This window comes from Astyanax mexicanus, chromosome 2 (assembly GCF_023375975.1).
Source record: "Astyanax mexicanus isolate ESR-SI-001 chromosome 2, AstMex3_surface, whole genome shotgun sequence".
Lineage (NCBI taxonomy): Eukaryota > Metazoa > Chordata > Actinopteri > Characiformes > Acestrorhamphidae > Astyanax > Astyanax mexicanus.
Window position 1 is genome coordinate 58,595,692 of NC_064409.1, and position 21,237 is coordinate 58,616,928.

A 21,237-nucleotide genomic window follows, 5' to 3' on the forward strand; every position below is an offset into this window, starting at 1 on the left:
TTTGAGCAAATTATTGTAACTGAAATATTCCTAAATAATTGATACTGAATTGAAGCAAATTGATGCGAAACATGGATGGCATTATCCCACCTTGGGAGAGCAAGGCCAATTGTGCTCTCAGGCTCCAGCTGCTGATTGTAAGCAGAATGATTGTGATTGATTTTCAGATCATAATGACAGATACTTAGTTTGCTGGAAAGAAATAGAATTTTTACAGTAGAAAATAAAAAAAACTTACATTCTGAAAGGAAGTCGATCTAGATTTAAGTTTTTAATCTTTAATAATAAGTTATTTTGTATTATACTGCCAAATCCCAAAATTGGAGATTTTTGCCACCAAGTTTTTTTGTGAAATAGCTAAGAAATAGCTTTAAGGAGTTCTAACATTACCTGGTAGCTTGCCTTGCACAGCAATCTCATCAAACTCGCTGGGGAACTTCACACCATCCGAGATTCTCTGTCCGCAGGTCAAGAGGTCATAAAGCAAAAGACCAAACGAGTAAACGTCCGCCTGAACATCATAGATCACATTACCGCGAGCAACCTCAGGAGCACGGAACCCTGCGAGACACAAAACATCCATCAGTAATGTAGCTGAAGATATAAGACATGAACACACACTGCCTAAAGTCCATGAAACTGGACACAACTGAAGTGAAAAAATAAATAATTGCATTAAAATATCATAAAATGACTTTTATGTGGTTGACCTAGGAGAATCATGCACATGTATGACCATTTATTTTACTTTAAGGCCATGTTGTTGTATAGGTCATCTTTTTAAGTGGTACCTGGAGTGCCCTCTGAGCTCTTGACTCCCATACTGCAGCAGTACTGAACAATGCCGTAATCAGTGATCTTAGCTATGATCTCCGAGTCAGTCTTCAGAGTAAACAGCAGCACGTTGTGAGGCTTCAGGTCTCGATAGATGATCATGGAAGAGTGCAAATACCTGATGTGAGAGTAAAAGAGACAGAGAGAGAGAGTTACCGGTAATTATTTCAAACTGCATTAACTTTTGCGTCTGTTTCTTTAAACACACTGGTGCACGGGGTAGCGTGGCTGTACCTGAGGCCATCTGCCACCTGTAGTGCTATCCTGTGCTTCAGTTTGCGACTAAAGCTGCCATCTTTGTTTTCAAACAGTGAGTCCAGTGAGCCACACGGAGCCAGTTCCATCACCAGCACATGAGGGGAACTTCCTGCTGCTAGCAGAGCCACCAGACTGGGGTGATTCAGCCTGCCCAGCACGGTCAACTCCTGCAAAACCAAAAGATCATGTTATTTTTACATCAAATCCACAAAACTGTAAAATTTACACTGATTTAATCTACAGAAAAAATATTTCCAATAAAAATTGTCATTAATACTCTAAGAGGGTTATCAATCATGTTAACATGCTCCTTGTAGTTAATGGCAGTGTGTAAATCAAGTAGCCACTCCCATCTCAGTCATTTATGCAAAGATTTCTTATTCTCTCTTATTCTTTCATAAATTGTACACACCTCCGTAAAATTACATCACTCCACCCCCCCTCCCACATAAGACTGATCCCATCCAAATAAGACTTTAGAATAACAAAGAAAACTAAATAAGTACAAAACGTAAACCAAAACATACAGTCTTACCTGTCTCACTAGTCTATGAACATAGAGCTCTGACGCATGTTTATTAAAAATCTTAATGGCAACATCTTCATTTTTATATATTGCTCTGTACACCGAGCCAAAGCCTCCATCTCCTGTAATCAAAACATAGAGCAACATTTCATTAGAGTAACAGTAGGGTGACAGAAAGTACATTGCTATGATACATTGGCTTTACAGACCAAGCAGGTACTCTTTGGAGAGTTCCTTCTCCAGTTCTTCAGGGTCCAACATTGTACTGGCAGGCTGATCAATCAGGATCAGGTCGGGGCAGATTTGAGAGATGGGTATTGTACACTGAGGGTCCTCTTTGTTCACCAAGAGACCATCTAAAAAATACAGACACATAATAAATCCTTCAAGAATGTGCACAAAATGCCACAGCATTCATCAGTATTTAAAAAATGAAAGTAATTTCTGGCCTGAATATGGAAGTGATGCAGACCTTTATCAATGCTTTTCAGCAGCTCCTCCAGCTGCATCTTGCTCTGCTCTTGCGCATCATTGAAGCTGTACAGGGCCCATTTCTTCAGCACAGTTTCCCCATCACCATGAATATCAGTGTTGAGGAGGTCAGGATACCACTCCTCCAGCACAGAGTCAATATGATCCACCACCTGCCCCAGTAACACCTGACCTACGAATCCAACAGACAGTTCGGCTTAAATCATTAGAACATTCACATGAAAACCTTTACATCTGCTTTTACATCTGAAAAACTACTGCCATAGGACCTTTAGACCTTTAGCACCCAAGTGACTTTATTACATTTTTCAAAATTTCCAAGAAACACTTGCACTAATATTAGTCATTTAATCTATGTACCACATTTTGAAAAGTTTCTGACCATTTTATATCTACAGGAGGATCTCAGGTAAAAGACATCTAAATATGTATATGTATTTAGTATATGGGGAAAAAGAAATATAATGAAATATAAAGATATTTTCATGACACAATTTTTTTGGTGATATTTTGACAACAGAAAAATAATGTTATTTAATTTTTTCTTTTTTAGCACTGACTAGATTCATGATATGTTCCGATAAAAATATAGTGTAGTATAATGACAAAATGTATCATAATACATTAAAACAATAATGCACAATTTTAATCAGAACAGAATTAAAATAATCAATAAATGATGACCAGTAAAAAACAGTAGGTAATTCAGCCTGTCTTTTTCTCAAAAGTTGAAAGTGAAAAATACTCAAATGGCCAATGCAAACGAATACTCTTTTTAAAAGGTTCTATATCTATTCTACTAACTTACCTTTGCGAGAACAAGGCACAGTAACTTTAACAAAGCTTGAAGGGTTTTTCTCTATTGGGTATGCTTCCACCAGGCAGTAGGTCTCAGCATCCCACGTTAGGTAGATGCCTGTCCTCCAGGTGATAGGTGTGGGCTTTAAAGGGATCTCTGAAAACAGAGAGGGAGAAATGTAACAGTTCACTTCTGCTGCTGTTACATAAGAAATCTGCAAACTTACCTCAGGTTTTAAAAGCCAGTACCGAGGCATGATACAAGCATTTATAGTACTATTGTATTTTTAATCATGTGAGCATGCCAGAGTGTTGTGTAAGCTTGCATTTGATCTCGTTTCAGCCTTACCTCTGCCACACAGCATGAAGGCGGAGACCTCTAGGAGCCGGTTGATCTGCCTGGACCAGTAGCCCATGGGGAAATAGGGCATCTCATAGATCCTCATGATCATCTCAGAGTTCTCAGAGTGAGGGAGGTTAATTACTGGTTTATGATGAAGCAAACTACGGAGAAAAAGAAGAATGAGATACTTGAGAAGTATTAAGAAATATTAACTGGATTAGATTTGTAAGGAAAAGTAAATTTCCTGATTATTGACTAGGCCTGTCACAAAAACTACATTATTGACGTATTGTTATTGTAAGATAATATCGTCCATTGTGTTTGCATTTACAAAATGCACTTACATATATTATGACTGTGGGCGTGGCTGCATTGATGCGGTAGTGCGGAAGCACAGAGAGACATGGATTGAATTAATTCAAAACTTACCTTTATTAGGAAATGCCCTCCATCAACACCAAAAACAACTTAAAGAAACATAGTAACAGCCCAGTGCGGCTCTAGTTGCTTAACTTTAGTGTCTTAGGTTCAAGTTGCCTCAGCAACATTCGCCATCAGCGCATCTCTCGAGTGAAGGCTGAGGCAGGGTCTTTATTCCGCTTCAACGCGGGCCAGCTGGGACTGACCGGGGCTGCACGTCAAAGAGTTGATTCCTTTGTTATGATATTATGTTATAATTTTATTAGTGCCAAATTTGTGGTCTAAAAATGCCAACAATATTGTTTATCGCAATTATTTCTGGGACAAAATTTTGTTCGCAATTTTTTTTATTGTGACAGGCCTATTACTAATTGAGCAAATGCCTAAAATTACAATTAGCATTCATACTAATACCTCCCATCAACATACAAAACAATGCCTGGAATGTTTCCCAAGGTAAACACAGTACAGTACAGAGAGCGTACCTGCTGGGTATCAGCAACTGCTCGTCCCCGAAAGGCAAAGCAATCTGAAACTTCTCCAGCAGTTTAAAGTACTGCATGAGATGTTCCCTGGGAAAGCAGCGGCTCTCAGAGAGACACAGAGTCAACACAGAGCGGAGCACCACCCCCGTGGTGTTCTCACACAACCCTGAACTGCTAAGAATGAGAGTCTAGAACCAAAGAAACAAAACAATAAATTAGAGTTAGGCAAATCTGAATAGGTATGAACTACATAACAATGTTTCTGAAGATGTTTATTTGTAACCTGTGAGATAACGTTGCACAGCCACTGGGGGTCAATAAAATACAAGTCTCTGAGCTGGAGTGCAGGGTCATCAAAGTGCAGGAGCACACCTAGGATTTTACAGACAAACATTAATGTAAAATAAAACGTATATAAACCACAAAGCATTCACCAAGCATTCACCAGCTTTCACCAACATGTGGATTTTCCAACCCGTGGAGCTAACATGCTCGATTGTGTGTATACTAACATTCCCGGTTCGTACAGAGCAGAGCCCCGCCCCCACTACGTCTACTCTGATCATATCACTGTCATGCTCATCCCAGCATACAGACAGCTCAGATGTGCCAAATCAGAGAAGAAGCAAGTTACAACCTAGCCTCCAGGAGCCATCTCTGCCCTTCAGGACTGTTTTGAGCACACTGACTGGGACATGTTCAGAGAAGCTGCTACCTCTGATGACTCCATCAACCTGGAGGAGTACACAGACTCAATGACTGGCTACATCAGCAAGTGCATTGAGGATGTTACTGTCTCCAAAACCATCACAACCCGCCCCAACCAGAAGCCGTGGATGACTGCAGAGGTGCGTGTGCTGCTGAGATCCCGAGACAAGGCCTTTAAGTCAGGGGAAAGGGCTGGCCTCCGAACAGCTAGAGCCAAGCTCTCCCGGGGGATCAGAGAGGCAAAGCGCACCTACGCAAAGAAAATCCACGCCCACTTCCAGGACACTACTGACACTCGGCGCATGTGGCAGGGCATCCAGACCATCACCAACTACAAGTCACCTCCCCCTGCTTGTAACAGTGATGCCTCCCTTCCAGATGCACTGAACTCCTTCTACGCAAGGTTCGAAGCACAGAACTACACGACAGCATGGAAGACTACACCTCCTCCAAACGACCAGGTACTGTGCCTGTCCTCAGCTGATGTGCGGAAAACTCTACTCAGAGTCAACCCACGGAAAGCCCCAGGACCAGACAGCATTCCTGGCAGAGTGCTCAGAGGATGTGCAGAACAACTCACGGATGTTCTCACGGACATTTTCAACATCTCTCTGAGTACTGCAATCGTGCCGACGTGCTTCAAGACGACCACCATCGTCCCTGTGCCGAAGAAGTCTCAAGTGTCCTGCCTTAATGACTACCGTCCCATTGCACTTACTCCCATCATCATGAAGTGCTTTGAGAAGCTGGTCATGAGGCACATCAAAAACCAGCTCCCGTCCTCACTGGACCCTCTGCAGTTTGCGTATCGTCCAAACAGATCAACAGACGATGCCATCTCTACTGCGCTCCACCTGGCTCTCACCCACTTGGACAACAAAGACTGCTATGTTCGAATGCTGTTCATCGACTTCAGTTCAGCATTCAACACCATCATCCCTCAGCATCTGATCGGAAAACTGAGCTTGCTGGGCCTGAACTCCTCCCTCTGCAACTGGGTTTTAGACTTCCTGACTGAGAGACCACAATCAGTCAGGATTGGAAACAACACCTCCAGCACCCCCATACTGAGCACTGGCGCCCCCCAGGGCTGTGTGCTCAGTCCACTGCTGTTCACTCTGCTGACTCATGACTGTACTGCAAAGTACAGCTCAAACCACATCATCAAGTTCGCTGATGACACAACTGTAGTTGGCCTCATCAGCAAGAACGACGAGTCAGCATACAGAGAGGAGGTGCAGTGGCTGACGGACTGGTGCAGAACCAACAACCTATCTCTTAACGTGGATAAAACCAAGGAGATGGTTGTTGACTTCAGGAGAGCTCCAGGTGTCCACCACCCGCTGAACATCAACGGCTCTGCTGTGGAAATTGTGGATAACGCCAAGTTCCTCGGTGTTCACATTGCAGAGAACCTCACCTGGTCCCTCAACACCAGCTCCATAACCAAGAAAGCCCAGCAGCGCCTCTACTTCCTGCGGAGACTGAGGAAAGCACATCTCCCACCCCCCATCCTCACCACGTTCTACAGAGGGACTGTAGAAAGCATCCTGAGCACCTGCATTACCGTCTGGTTTGGGAATTGCAACACCTCAGACCGCAAGAGCCTACAGCGGATAGTGCGGACAGCTGAGAAAATCATCGGAGTCTCTCTTCCCTCCATCACCGAGATCTACACCACACGCTGCATCCGCAAAGCCACCAGCATTGTGGACGACCCCACCCATCCCTCACACGGACTCTTCGCTCTGATGCCGTCCGGCAGAAGATACAGGAGCATCCGAGCCTCCACTACTAGACTCTGCAACAGCTTCATCCACCAGGCAGTCAGACTTCTCAACGCACAGAGACAGAACTGAACCCCCACCCCACCCACCACTCACCCAACACACTCACACAAAACTAAACTGTACACCCCCCCCCCTTTACACTCACAAGAACTGAACTTCACCCACACACACACCCAGTCAGCACACAGAGGCTGACATGACTTTATTTGCTGCACTCTTAAAAACTATAAACTCTACCTCAGTAACTGCTGTGATTATATATGTTCTATATGTTACAGTATGTCACACATCTCTGCACCTTATCCCCACTATACACTTTATTATACCGTATCGGTACTGCACTGTCCTGTCTTTAAATTGTCTCGTCTTTTGTATTTATTGTATTTATTGTTATTTAGTGTTATAATTTTATAATTTTATGTTGCACTGTCGTCACTCCTGCACTTTATGTTGTCTATTGCTTGTTGTTCTATGTTGCACCATGGTTCCGGAGGAACGTAATTTCATCACACTGTGTACCTGTACTCAGATGTAATGACAATAAAAGCCTCTTGACTTGACTTGAAGCACTAAATTCAGTCTTTTTTTTATTTCTAATTTTTCCCATTTTCTCCCCAATTTACAGGGCCAATTATCCAACCCACTCATTAGGACTCCCCCTATCACTAGTGATGCCCCAACACACCAGGAGGGTGAAGACTAACACATGCTTCCTCCGATACATGTGAACCACTCGGCGCCCTAAATTCAGTCTTTTAACAGCCTAAAACTATTATTCAGTTATGTGAAGACACATTTTCACAAACTACTATACATGATTAAGTAGCTATATAGAAATTATTTTTTAAGATATGGGAATATGCCTCGATCAATATATACAATTTCATTCAATTAAACTTAATGCCTAACTCTATACATAGGTAAAACAAACACTGTGCTGGAGCTTGGCAATTCTAGTGATATTCAATGTGAGCTGTTACTATAGTAGATCATCTTTGGCACCCAAAGCAGAAGTAACACTGAATAAAGCTAAAAATGATAGCCTCAATGCTATTGATGTTTTTCTGAGCTGGATTACTCACTGATGTTTGAGGCACTGCTTAGATAGAGTAAGTCTTGCTTTGTGCTATGATAGGTATATTATGTCTATATGTCACTCTGGTCTTTAGTAATGAGGTTCAGAACAATGGCATGTAGCTACCAGCTCAATAGAGCACTTGGGCAGGTTCTGGGTGATACTGAAAGCTAAAAATCTAGATTAGGATTGTGACAAATAATGATACTCGCATTACTGTGTCTATGCCCTATATAAGTCTACAAACAGAGGGAACATCTCACCAGTCTCACTGAGGAACCTGATGGCGTGAGGGAGTTCTCCCTCCTCCAGCTGAAGCTGGCTCTCCTGTATGAGCTGCAGGAGACGCTGGTGTCTGAGCACAGGGAATTCAGGAGGGACGCGTGTCCTCTCCTGCAAAACTCTCCGTTCCAGCTCAACATAGCAGTCAGGAACCAGCTGCCCCATCACTGGCTGCCCCTGGATCTGCACAAAGCAGGAAACAGGAAGTCAGTTTTGTTACATTTGTTAGAAAAAGTATCTAGTGTGTGTGACTTTTTAAACTTGACATATACTTGCATATTTAAAGTGCATATTTTAAAGTTCCTAGTTCAGTTAGTCACCTTAAAACAACTGGCCCCCGAGGCGATGGACTTGCGCAGTTTGCTAATGGAGTCTGACTCCTCACAGGCACACAGAATGGGGCATTCCTTGATGGCTGGGAAACCCAGCTGGATCAGCACATCCTCACGGAGCTTCTGCATACACTCTTGTAATACGTGGTCTTCACACATGTCCACGTGAGTCCCAACAAGTATAACAGGAGATAGAGGGGCTAGTGCCTTTATGGAGGGGAAAACAGAAGACCACAACAGAAAGGAGAAACATTATCTTAAGTGGGTTAATAATAAATTACATTAAAAATGGTTATCCTATATGTAAACACAAATTTGATTTTGCAAATATCACACACTGTTTAAAAATATATGTCTACATAAAAAAATATTTGATCTACATATTTGCTGCAGTTTGTGTTTAAACATAGAGAAGGTTGTATGACTAGAGCAACTCTAGATAAGCTTTAATTGCACCAGAAGAGGAAAAAATAAAAATAAAATATAAAAAACTTAGCAGTGCAAAGTGAAACCCTAAACAACTGGAGTTGAGTAGCACCAACCAAAGTCATAACTCACTTTGATGTTGAAAAGCCAGGGTTTGACTGTGTCCAGCTCACTAACTCCTTTACTCAGGTTATAGAGCACTAAGTACATGGCTCTGGAGCTCATGAAGTGAGGGTGAGTTTCACTGTACTCCTCCCCACCTGCAAAGAGACAGAGAGGAAGATTACACAGGTTTTTATGGTTAGACAATATGTAACAACAATAATAATAGTTATAGATTGGTGATAGGGTATATTAAAAGACAACAAGGCCTTTGGCAACAAGAGAATCTCACCTGGGATATCCCAGACGTTCAGGATCATGTTTTTCTTGTCTCTGTCTCGAACTGTCCAGTCTCTGACACTGATTTTGGTTCCACCGATGCCAGATTTCCACTGGGAGCGCTTATGCTTCATCAGCTGCTGGATCAGCGTAGTCTTCCCACTGCCTGCAGTTCCGACCACTATCAGCTTCATGCGGAAATAGGGAACAGCTTTCTTTAAGCGCTGCTGGAAGTACCTAAAGAGGAGTCGAGGCAGGGAGACAAAACAAACTCAGAATCTTTGGTCTAGAGCTACAGGGTTATATTCATATCACTAGGGGTGGACGATATGGCCATTAAAAAAAAAAAAAACATGACATTTGCTCCCTGCTCTGCTCCCTGCTCTGCTCCCTGCTCTGCTCCCTGCTCTGCTCCCTGCTCTGCTCCCTGCTCTGCTCTCTACTCTGCTCTCTACTCTGCTCTCTACTCTGCTCTCTACTACTCTGGTCTGCTGCTGTGCTGGTTTGCTGCTGTGCTGCTCTGCTGCTGAAAGCTTGCTTTAATCTTCAGCTTCTACACTTTTCTCTGTTTTCTTCTCTTTTACTCTCTTCACACTTACTAATCCACTTTTAGTCTGCTTCCTCTTTGCTCTACACACCTATTAATCCACTTTCAGTCTACTTTTATAGACTTTTTCCTCAGGTTTGCTGGATTAGCTGTTTGCTGCTGCAGTTTGTTTGTGTAAGTTTCTAATTTCAACTGAAACAAGGTGAGTGCTTTTTTCTCCATGGCTTCTGCTCAGGTTTACACCTGTTTAGAGTGTGGCATGTATAGCTTAGATCCCTTATCCACCGATACTGGTAACAATAGTGGTATTTGTACTAAGTGTGAGATAGTTAGCTCCTTGGTGGATAAGGTGAATAAGTTAGAGCTGCACGTCCGGGGTTTAATAAGGGATAGACAGCAGGATTCACTGTTAGCAGCCCCGGGTGTCTCAGGGAGAGTTAGTACCCCCTCGACTCCGGCCTTAGAGCCCTCACAGCGGGGCGAATGGGTAACGTCTCGGCGGCATAGTCGAAAGGCTAAGGCTAATGCTACCGCAAAGGCCACAGCCAGCCCACCTGAACACCACGCTCCCCCAGTTCACGTGTCAAACAGGTTTGCCCCGCTCAGTGAAGCACCAACTGAGGAGCCTGTTAAAGGTACTCTGGTGATAGGAGACTCTATCGTCCGACACGTGAAATTAGCTACTCCTTTAGGGGCACCAGCGGCAACAGTTACTTGTTTACCGGGAGCCAGAGCACCGGACATTAGTGGCAACCTTAGGTTAGGGAATAGGAGATATTCGAGGGTAGTAATTCATGTAGGGGCCAATGATATTCGTCTGCGGCAGTCTGAAGTAACTAAGGCTAATATTAAAGAGGTGATTAAACAGGCCCAGACGCTGTCCGAGGAGGTAATCTGCTCTGGCCCCATCCCAATGAGGCGTGGTGATGAAGCTTACAGCAGGCTTTCTTCGCTGAACCGCTGGATGTCCAAGTGGTGTGCAGAAAATCATGTGGGCTTTATAGATAACTGGCTACACTTTGAGGGCAAGCCTGGTCTTTTAGGTAGGGATGGTGTCCAAGGGTGCTGCCTTACTTTCATGCAGCATAGCTCATAGTCTTTTAGTTAGTCGGCAGAGTAGTATTAGAAGCTGCTGACAATCCAGAGCCGGGACCAGGCCGCAGACAGAGAGGCTTAACCGACCGTCTGCGAGCTGCAAAGAGACGTTACCTAGATACCAATGTATTCAGACTGTGTCTGTCCCCCGAGTCAAACAAAAACATCAAAAAACTAAAACAGTAAATCCAAATAACTTAACTTATATTAAACAATCATATCCAGACTGTAGTACTAACATTTCAAGCCTAAAGATTGGTTTACTTAATATTAGATCTCTAAATTCAAAAGCAGTTCTGGTGAATGAAATGATAACTGATCAGAAATTCGATGTTCTGTGTCTGACAGAAACCTGGATTAGGCCAAATGAATATGTAGCATTAAATGAAGCCACCCCTGCAGGCTATAATTATATACACAATCCGAGATTGTCCGGTAGAGGAGGTGGGGTCTGCATACTTTTCCAAAGTACCTTAGTTAGCAATCAGAAACACTATGAAAATTTTACTTCTTTTGAGCTTCTTTACACCAGTATAATTAATCCAGTTACAAAAAAGAATGCATTTTCTTTAATTAACATCTACAGACCACCAGGGCCCTATTTAGAATTTTTAAAAGAATTTAGTGATTTTGTCACAGACTTAGCAGTAAGTAATGATAAAGTGATTATAGTTGGAGACTTCAACATTCATTTCGAAAAATTGGATGATCCATTAAAAAAGGCATTCACATCGATTTTAGACTCAGTTGGTATTATTCAAAATATAACAGGACCTACTCATTACTGTAATCATACTCTGGATTTAGTTTTGACCCTGGGTGTGAGCATAGATAACCCGAATATTCGTTCTCAAACCTCCGCAATTTCAGATCATTACCTTATTTCATTTAAATTACATCTTAGTCATAATATACGTACATCCCCTAGCTACTCTGTAAAACGTTCAATTACGCCTTTTACAGCCCAACAATTTACAGATAAGCTTCCAGACTTATCAACTCTAATGTACTCTCCTGTAGACCCAGTAGAACTAGACAAACTAACCGAAGGTTTAGAAAATACCTTTCGCTCTACCTTAGATGTTGTAGCACCCCTTAAACACAAAATAGAGAGACAGAAAAAGCTCGCACCGTGGTACAATGATCAAACTCGTACCTTAAAGCAGTTAGTACGAAATTTAGAGCGTAAATATCGATCAACTAAACTGGAAGTGTTTTACTCTGCGTGGAAAGACAGTCTTGTTAAATATAGAAAAGAACTTAATAAAGCCCGCTCAGCATATCTGGCCTCACAGATCGAGATAAATAAAAATAATCCTAGAGTTCTCTTTAGTGTTATTTCCAAATTAACTAAAAACCAGGCAGGTACTGAACCTCAGATTCCAGCCATTTACACCAGCAACGATTTTATGGACTTCTTCAATAGTAAAATTGAAAACATTCGGGATAAAATTAAACAGATAAATATTACATCCTCTCTGTCATCTGGTCTGGCTGATCTAGAACAAAACTCTGTTACTGAAGTTAGGTTGGAAGTCTTTAACCCACTTCCACAGCTAGAACTAGAGAAAATTATCTCCTCTTCAAACAGCACAACCTGCACACTTGATGCTGTTCCCACAAAATTATTAAAACAGGTACTGCCAGATATAATTAAACCTCTGTTAATGATAGTAAACTCATCGCTCGCCCTGGGCCATGTACCCAAAGCCTTTAAAACAGCTGTAATTAAACCTCTGATCAAGAAACCAAATCTTGATCCTAGTGTACTGTCTAACTATAGACCTATTTCAAACTTACCGTTTATTTCTAAGATTTTAGAAAAAGCTGTAGCCCAACAACTTTGCTCTTACCTGCAAAGAAACCAGATCTATGAAAAATTTCAATCTGGATTTAGGCCTTATCATAGCACTGAGACAGCTTTAGTTAGAATAACAAACGATCTACTTATAGCCGCCGACCAAGGCTGTGTTTCCTTACTCGTACTTCTCGATCTGAGCGCAGCCTTTGATACAATAGATCATACTATCCTTTTAGAAAGACTAGAGGACATGGTCGGTGTAACCGGAACTGCCTTAGCATGGTTTAAATCGTACTTAACCGATCGCTATCAGTTTGTGAGGATAAATGATATGTCTTCCAGTTATACCAAGGTAAGATATGGAATTCCACAAGGCTCTATATTAGGACCGTTATTATTTACATTATATATGCTCCCACTGGGCAAAGTTATTAGAAAACACAATGTGAATTTTCATTGTTATGCGGATGACACGCAGCTCTTCATATCAGCCAAACCTGATGACAGAGTGAGATTAAAGAAAATCGAGGATTGTGTAGAAGATGTAAAATCATGGATGTCGCACAACTTCCTCCTATTAAATAGTGATAAAACAGAAGTTCTCCTATTAGGCCCCAAAGCTGCTAGAAATAAATTATCAGACTTAATGCTAAATCTGGCTGACTTCTCAGCCACCCCTGGTTCAGCAGCTAAAAACCTTGGAGTTATCATAGATTCAGATCTAGCATTCGATAAACACATATCTAATGTTACTAGAACAGCTTTTCTACACCTCCGTAACATCGCCAAGCTAAGAAATGCCCTATCACTGCATGACGCAGAAAAATTAGTACATGCCTTTATTACCTCAAGGCTAGATTATTGTAATGCGCTACTGTCTGGATGTTCCGGCAGTAACTTAAATAAACTTCAGCTAGTTCAAAATGCTGCAGCCAGGGTCCTTACTAAAACTAGAAAATTTGACCATATTAGTCCAGTACTATCAGCACTGCACTGGCTTCCAGTCAAATTCCGCATAGACTATAAAATTCTCCTGTTAACGTATAAAGCCCTACACGGACTCGCTCCTGAGTATTTACAAGACCTCATCTCCTGTTATGAACCACCGCGATTACTCAGATCTCAGGGTGCTGGTTTATTAGTAGTGCCTAAAATTCAGAGGAGCTCTGCAGGAGGAAGAGCTTTCTCTTATAAAGCGCCTCAACTCTGGAATAATCTCCCCGAATATGTTCGGGACTCAGACACAGTCTCAATCTTTAAGTCTAGACTGAAAACTTACTTGTTTAGTTTAGCTTTTGGTAATTAATGTTTTTCCCTTTAGATAAGGCTGCAGATTCAGGGGTTCATGGACAGAGGAAATTGTGGTAAACTGAGATGCTGGTGCTGTTGTTCTCCCACTGCACACGGTCACTCAGGTTTGTGGACGGTGGAGTGGGTGGATGCTGGTGTTTCAGGGTGCCTCCATGTCTATGTTACCTTCTGGCTCTCTGCCTTTAGTTAGGCTGTTTTATTCAGTTCTGCCGGAGTAATTTGCCACACTCTGATAATGTTTTAATATTCTCAGTTTTGCATAAATCCAGTCAAAACTAATTCCATCTCTCTGCCTTCCTCCGAGTTACTGACTGCCCACCTGTCTGACCCGATACCGATGTTGGACCCTCAGGCTCTCGCGTCTCCTGTCCGGCCAGACTGATGGAAGTTTCTGAAGTCAGCTCTTCTCCACCACCACCACAGATCAGCTGCTCATCATCCATCTTACTCTCCACTACAGATTACATCCAAGCCATTAGTGGCGCTATTACACTCCTGAGTACATAAAACCTATATGGATGTATAAAAGACTTTTTAAATTTTAATTTAAAAGCCGTTTGACCAGTGGTAGGATGGTCCCCCCTTTAATGTGAGTCTTGGTCCTCCCAAGGTTTCTTCCTCCTCCTGCAGCTCTGAGGGAGTTTTTCCTTGCCTCCGCGCTCACTGGGGGTTCTGTATTCTGTATTTTCTATGTGTAATGTTTTGCCTGATTCTTTGTCCTGTAATCATGTTTCTGTAAAGCTGCTTTGTGCCAACACCTGTTGTAAAAAGCGCTATACAAATAAATTTGATTTGATTTGATTTGATTTGACATTTCAGGGTAGTTTTAAAATAATAATATTTTCGGTGATAATGCATTGCGATTTTTTATTAATTTTAACATACCTGTACTACTGCAACAAAATCAATATTAAAATTTCATTTAATATTAATATAAGTTTCATATCTTCAGTAGAAAAAAAAAATATATATATATATATATATATATATATATATATATATATATATATATATATATATATATATATATAAACCTTGGATTATTTCATAAACAGTAGTAAAAGTAACAAAGACTGTCATTTTGTATAAAATAATAGTAACAAAATGAAAATATAACAAAAATAAAGTAATGTAACAATAAAAATCTACCAAAAAAAATAAAGTGTAGCAAATTTAGTGTATGTAAACGGTAAACAAATAACTTTAAGTAAATACAGTAAATAGCAACATACATACAAACCAGACTGCTTACGAATATTTAGATATCACAATCTTAAATGTTTTTTTTAAATAATATTAGCCTTAATGCAATATTATTGCCCTACCGTAATTATATATTAAATTATTTCCATTATAAAAAAAGAAAATGAATTTGCCTTTTTTTTCCCACTTTTTGACATGGTGTAATCTGGAAGTTTAATGACAAGTGGACCAACAGAAATGCTCAAAAATTTCATAAGAATTATGACAGTCCTTTTTTAATCATTCATTATCCATTTTTTTCAGTTACACTGCTCATATAGGAACATTTTGTAGTTCTATTATTAAAGACCGTAGTCCCTCTGTTTCTCTGTATACATTATTATCCGCATTTTACCCTATTCTTCAATTATCAGGACCCCACAGGACCACCACAGAGCAGCTATTATTTGGAGGGTGGTGTGTTAGTGTGTGTCTAGCTGATACAAGTAAATCATACACAGCAGTGTGGAGTCATAATGTAATGCTTGATCTTTGTACATCATGCCCCTGTGGATAAAAGAACACACACACACTGACTCTGACCTGACAATGTCTTTGGTCTTGTTGCCGATGTGTTTGAGGTCAAGTTGGAGCTGTAGTCCATCCAGGGGAAGATCCCACAGCCGCACCAGTTTTCCCAACTCGTCAGGGAAAGAGCGCAGGCCAACATTTCCACTCACGTCTAGAGAGGTCAACTCCTCCAGCAGCCCAATCTGAGGAGGAATCTAACAACAGTGGAGGAAAGCATATAGTTTTTGAGACATTGAGTACCAGTCAATTCGATCGTGGAGCTGGATTTAGGATGTGTTGGTTTGTCTTTCGTATCATAAGGGTGCAAAAAATATGCCTTGCACAGCACAAAATGCGCAAAAGCCATGTAGTTATTGTCTTATTTAATCATGGGTGTGTTTTGGGGGTAACGTGAAACAAACCAATTAGTGTGTCACTTGCCATTCCCTTTAAGAAGCAGGTGTGCTCTGACTTTGGTGCGTTCATATTTTAACAGTGTGGTGCTTTGTGCGTCTTAGCAGATGATACTGACCTGCGCATTCACGCTGCGAAGGTACACCAGCAGCTCTTTTAAGGGAACATCAATGTTAATTTATTCTTTATTCTGTTTATTGTTGAGTTAATGTTGGCTTTGAGCATCTACAGAAATGAACTGTTGACAACTGACTGTTGTCTAGGTTTATTTCAGTCAGTAGCGCACCTGTGTTTTCCGCCACCAAAATAGCAACACACCAGAAATGTACCTGAACACACCTCACTCCCAGACCACCACATCTATCAGTGTAGATTTATTCCTAAACTCTGACTCTATGGGCACACAGCATGAAAATAGAGTGCCAAAACACACACATACATACTTCATATAAAAATAGAAAGAAACAAACTTAAAGCTTGATCTCATATATTCTAAATTCTGGCCAGAAAAAAAACAAGCCAGGGCTTACCTCAGTAAGCTTGTTATTACTCAGTTGCAGCTTCTCCAGACGGGCCCACTTCTGGACTGGTTCTCTGAGGTCCAGCTCAGCGATCTGGTTCTGACTGAACAGGAGCTCTTTTAGATTAGCACTAGCCCACGCAGAGGGACCAGGCAGGACACTGATACTGTTACTCTTCATGTCCACTGACCGCAAACTAAACAAACAAGACAAGACATTAATGCTCATCTGATGCATGCAGATTTGGAAAAACACTGACATCACCTTAACAAGTCTACATATTATATAGTACTTACTTTGGTAAATTGAGAAGTGCATAGGGAACACTTTTGAAATTGTTCTGGGATAATTTCAACGTTGTAATTTTAGAAGGCAAGTGTGACATAGAGCCTGTAGAAAGAACCAAAAAACAAACTCAAAACTTCAAATTATAAAGCTGTGAATTATTTTGTACATTGCTAAAATATGTAAGAATCAATCAGCATACTGAGCTTATTGTTGGATGCACTGAATGTCTCTAGCTTAAAGCACCCAGACAAGAAGTCATCAGAGATCATTGCTACTCCATTTTTAGAAACATCAAGCGCTTTCATCTCTGCTAGACAGAGAGGGAGCGAGAGTTCAGAGATTTGATTCCTATAAGACACAAAAAGGCAGAAAATAAACATATTAGTAACCACTGCAATTGCAAAAATATTCATATTCACTCTTAGGCCCAATCGCATTTCACCCCTTGGCCCTACCAAGGGCAGAGTTACAAGAGGAGCGGGTGAAATCTCCCCCCTAAAAATTGGGACAATCCTCTCTAGCACCCGATAAGTCATCAGGAGCGCTAAAGTTCAGTAACCTAATTGCTGCTGGTTAACTAGTTAACTTTAGGTCATTGTATGTCTTCAGAAAGGGAGAAAATGGTGCAGAAATTATTTATTATAGTCCATTCTTTAATTCCTCTGTGAAGGGGAGCTGAAATCAGCTTTGTTTAGCTTTTATTTTATTACATTTTTCCGTTCCGCCTTAAATGCTGCAGGCCCTGCCGTCTGTTGCAACATTTAAGGTGGAACAGGAAAGTTAGCTAGCTAGCTAGCTAATGAGACAAAGCACTAGCAACTATTTTAAGCTTGTTATGAAGAATTTGGCCAAAAAAAAAAACAAAACTACATATTAAACTCTGGTAAAACAGTGCTTGTCACTTTTAACAAGGAAAATACTTACATTTGTGTGTTTCTTTTGCCACTTGTTCCACCATCTTACCAGTGATTCTCATATCCCTCGGTTTAAAGTGTGCATCTGAAAATTCTCAATTTGAAGGGCTAACAAGCCCTATCCCTTTCCCCCAACAAGAATCGATACACCCCAACCCCTTGGCGTGCACACAAAAACAGAAGGGTAGGGGTAAGTGGTAGGACCAAGGGGTGAAATGTGATTGGACCTTAAAAATACACGCATCATCTATAACATTTCCTAATCATACTGGTCTTTATTAACCAAGCAAGGTCCATCAAAATACATTTTACTTATTAATTACAGTCATACCCCTCCAGGTTGAGGTCCTCCAGGTTCTCCATGGCCTGGCCCAGCTGGTAAGGGAATGCAGTGAGGCAGTTAAAAGACAGGTTGAGCTGGCGGAGAGTTGGACAGCGTACGTGTGGTTTCAAAAAGAGCACAGGGCCGACACAGTTCTGTGCCACACTGAGCGTGCTCAGAGATGGTAGACTCAGGAGCTCTGCAGTAAGTGACTTCAGTTGGTTGTCTTGAAGATCCAGTCGTGTTAGATTCTGCAAACTCTGAAACATTCATCAGATTATCAGGATACAGACAAGATCATACAGTAATGAGAACACTACACAAGTTCCAGAAAGAGACTGTACCTCACAGAGAGTGCTGGGAATCTCTGATAGCTTGTTGCCACTGAGATCAAGGTGTAGGAGGTGCTTAAGCTGCTGCTGGACAACACTATCACCCATGAAGCACGACAGAGAGTCCAGTTCATTTCCTGACAGATCCAGCAGGGTGATGTGACCATTTACCACACCAGACAGTGGACCACCAGGGGAGGAAGTCTCGGAAAAAAACATTCCTGCACATTTCAAATAAAAAGAAATCCATATAAGGTGCTGAAGGAGTTCTCTATAACGTACACAGTATTTGCATGATTTAAAGTTCTAAAGTTCTGGAGATGCACCTCTTTGGATCTGGCCGTTCCTGTTCAGTCTCCTGTGTAGTGACCCATTAATATCAGATTCACCATGGCTTCCCTATGGAGAAACACACTGATTTTATATTGTGTATAGTCAAAATTTGGACACACCATCTCATTTAATGTTTACATTTTTTTCCCTGTGTTGTAAACAGGGCTGAAACTAATGATTATTTTGGTAGTCGACTATTCTGATGATTTATTTTTTTTTATTAGTAGATTAGTCAACAATTATTTCTGCCATGTCCTCCATCTCTAAAAACAACAGAAAAACAATTAAACATGAGATTTAAAAGGCATTTAAATGTCTAGGTGTTGTTTAAACGTGAAGAGTACTGATATTTAGTGAGTAAATATGTAATCTGTTGTGTTTGGGCACTTTTGGAGACACAGACTAAGTTAAGTGTAAACTGTGTGAGTGAGCCATTTTTACCCATCTCCCATTGCGCTTCTGTCCGATTAGTCGACAATGAAATTTGAAGTCAACAAATTTAAATAATCGATATTTTCAATTATATCAACTAATCGTTGCAGCCCTAGTTGTAAATGAATACTGACAGTCATCTAGACTATGCAGCACACATAGGGAATCCTGTAATAAACTTCATGAAAACAAACCAAAATAACATGTGAAGCATTTAGGTGGCTCTTATCTGAGGTGCTGTTAACTTTCAGATTCTAAGGCTCTTGGTAACTCTTGGTCTTCACTTTCTGTGGCAGTCCTGATGAGAACCAGTTTCATCATAATGTTTCTGATACTTTTTGTCACCGCACTTAAGAATAATTTCATTAAGTTTTCTATTTTTATTGGATTTCAGACTTTACTTAGTCGAGTAGTTCTTGCCATACAATTAATTAAAACATTACTCAAATTATTATTATACAGGTTATTTACTGTATACCAACTCTACTCTTCATAACTTTACAACTGATGCTCTCAAACACATTAAGAGAGCAAGAAATTTAAGTAATTATCCAATAAAGCTGAAATTTGCAAAGTTGTCATCTAAGCATAAGCTGCTACTTTGAAGAATAGAAAATATAAAACATATTCTGTTTTTTGTTTTTAACACATAATTCCTTATGTTTGACTTTAGTATTAATTTACAATGCAGGACATTTTCAAATAATGAAAACCACTGAACTTGAGTTAAGTCCAAACTTTGACTGGTACTGTATAAATACATTCAAGCATCACAGGTATTTAGAAAGACAATAGATGACAATAATGTGATCATGCTTCTGAATTTACCTCAGAAACGGCACGTCTTTGCCGTCCCTGCTGCCTTGCTTTGGGCCGCCCTCTCAACTCCTCCGGTGAATCACAGTAAAGTCTAAAAGCTCGAGCAGAGCCATCGCTTGCTAACAAAAAGGAACATTAACAGCAATATAACCCAGAGAGTCAACTTTTATTATGAAAATACTCACAACAATAAAACCTATAGAAAAGTTTTCAAAAATTACCATCACTCTCTACATCATCAAAGACCATGCTGCCATCTAAAGAGATGTATGAGGAATCATCGCTTTCCTCATCAGAGAAATACCCTGAAGTGTTTACATCACTCTGTAGACCAGAAACTCCAGCCTGACCCCTCTTCCTTTGGAGGGCAATGATGTGCCTCGCAAGCCACTGGCCTTTACCTGCATACACACACACACACACACACACACACACACACACACACACACACACACACACACACACACACATCAGAGGTGGAAAGGTCATATACATTTATATATCTTCAATTAGTTACAATTAGTTTTTGAGTCCCCTGTAAAGTTGCTATTTTATAGATTTATGCGATAAAAGATAGTATATAAATGTTGTCGCTGTTGTACAAAAAACAGATCTGCATCTGGCAGTTCTTTAGTGTTTGTTAAATTTTAATGATTGATAGACCAATAAAATGCTTCAAAATGACTTGGAATAAATCATATATATATATACATATATATATATATATCGTCAACAGACATTAATTAGCTTTCCCCTTCTCCTGTAAAGTTTCTATTTTGGTGACAAAATTATGAATAAACAGTGACTGAATGTTATGTTGGCCAGTGTAATGGTAAACGAACTCTAGTTTAGTAATCAAAAATACAAAAATTTGCTCTGTCAGATAAAAAAAATATAAGGTCTTATTAATCTTATTAAGACTGATCTGCCTTAATTTACATAAAGTAAACTAAGGGTGTTTTCACACTAGCACCATATGGTCCGGTTAAAACAGAACGTGGTTTGTTTGTACGCTTAGTGCGGTTCGATTGAGCAGGTGAAAAGAAAAAAGAAAAAAAAAAAAAAAAAAAAAAAAAAAGAGTAATCGCACTCAGGTGTGGATCAAAACAAACGGACCGAGACCAGCTAGAGGAGGTGGTCTTGGTGCGGTCCCAAATGAACTCTGAAACGGTTCACTTGTGGTGAGAACATGATCTGGTCTTGATC

The 21,237-nt window shown here is 40.6% G+C and overlaps 2 protein-coding genes across 2 annotated transcripts in view; one reads left to right on the forward strand and one right to left on the reverse strand.

Moving 5' to 3' along the window:
• lrrk2 (leucine-rich repeat kinase 2) overlaps positions 1–21,237 on the reverse strand; it is a 51,459-nt gene that overhangs the window by 7,176 nt on the left and 23,046 nt on the right. Inside the window, exons 20-42 of the mRNA XM_007228205.4 lie at positions 20,253–20,432; positions 20,041–20,150; positions 18,774–18,846; positions 18,460–18,668; positions 18,125–18,375; positions 17,079–17,227; positions 16,888–16,981; positions 16,601–16,787; positions 15,690–15,871; positions 9,164–9,387; positions 8,902–9,029; positions 8,332–8,550; positions 7,993–8,194; positions 4,440–4,528; positions 4,157–4,344; positions 3,258–3,412; positions 2,919–3,065; positions 2,091–2,282; positions 1,828–1,974; positions 1,628–1,740; positions 1,069–1,259; positions 792–952; positions 391–561 (exon numbers count right to left, since the gene is read on the reverse strand). Of these exons, the coding sequence (XP_007228267.3) occupies positions 391–561; positions 792–952; positions 1,069–1,259; positions 1,628–1,740; positions 1,828–1,974; positions 2,091–2,282; positions 2,919–3,065; positions 3,258–3,412; positions 4,157–4,344; positions 4,440–4,528; positions 7,993–8,194; positions 8,332–8,550; positions 8,902–9,029; positions 9,164–9,387; positions 15,690–15,871; positions 16,601–16,787; positions 16,888–16,981; positions 17,079–17,227; positions 18,125–18,375; positions 18,460–18,668; positions 18,774–18,846; positions 20,041–20,150; positions 20,253–20,432 (3,762 nt within the window). The remainder of the gene's footprint in view (positions 1–390; positions 562–791; positions 953–1,068; positions 1,260–1,627; positions 1,741–1,827; positions 1,975–2,090; positions 2,283–2,918; positions 3,066–3,257; positions 3,413–4,156; positions 4,345–4,439; positions 4,529–7,992; positions 8,195–8,331; positions 8,551–8,901; positions 9,030–9,163; positions 9,388–15,689; positions 15,872–16,600; positions 16,788–16,887; positions 16,982–17,078; positions 17,228–18,124; positions 18,376–18,459; positions 18,669–18,773; positions 18,847–20,040; positions 20,151–20,252; positions 20,433–21,237) is intronic.
• Positions 9,519–10,931, forward strand: LOC125799027 (uncharacterized). Its single transcript, XM_049474650.1, has one exon. The coding sequence runs from the start codon at positions 9,918–9,920 to the stop codon at positions 10,791–10,793; it is 876 nt and encodes a 291-aa protein (XP_049330607.1). The 5' UTR covers positions 9,519–9,917; the 3' UTR covers positions 10,794–10,931.

Excerpts from the sequence above, each read along its gene's own strand:
- LOC125799027 (XM_049474650.1), top strand. The coding sequence starts at position 9,918 with ATGGCTTCTGCTCAGGTTTACACCTGTTTAGAGTGTGGCATGTATAGC.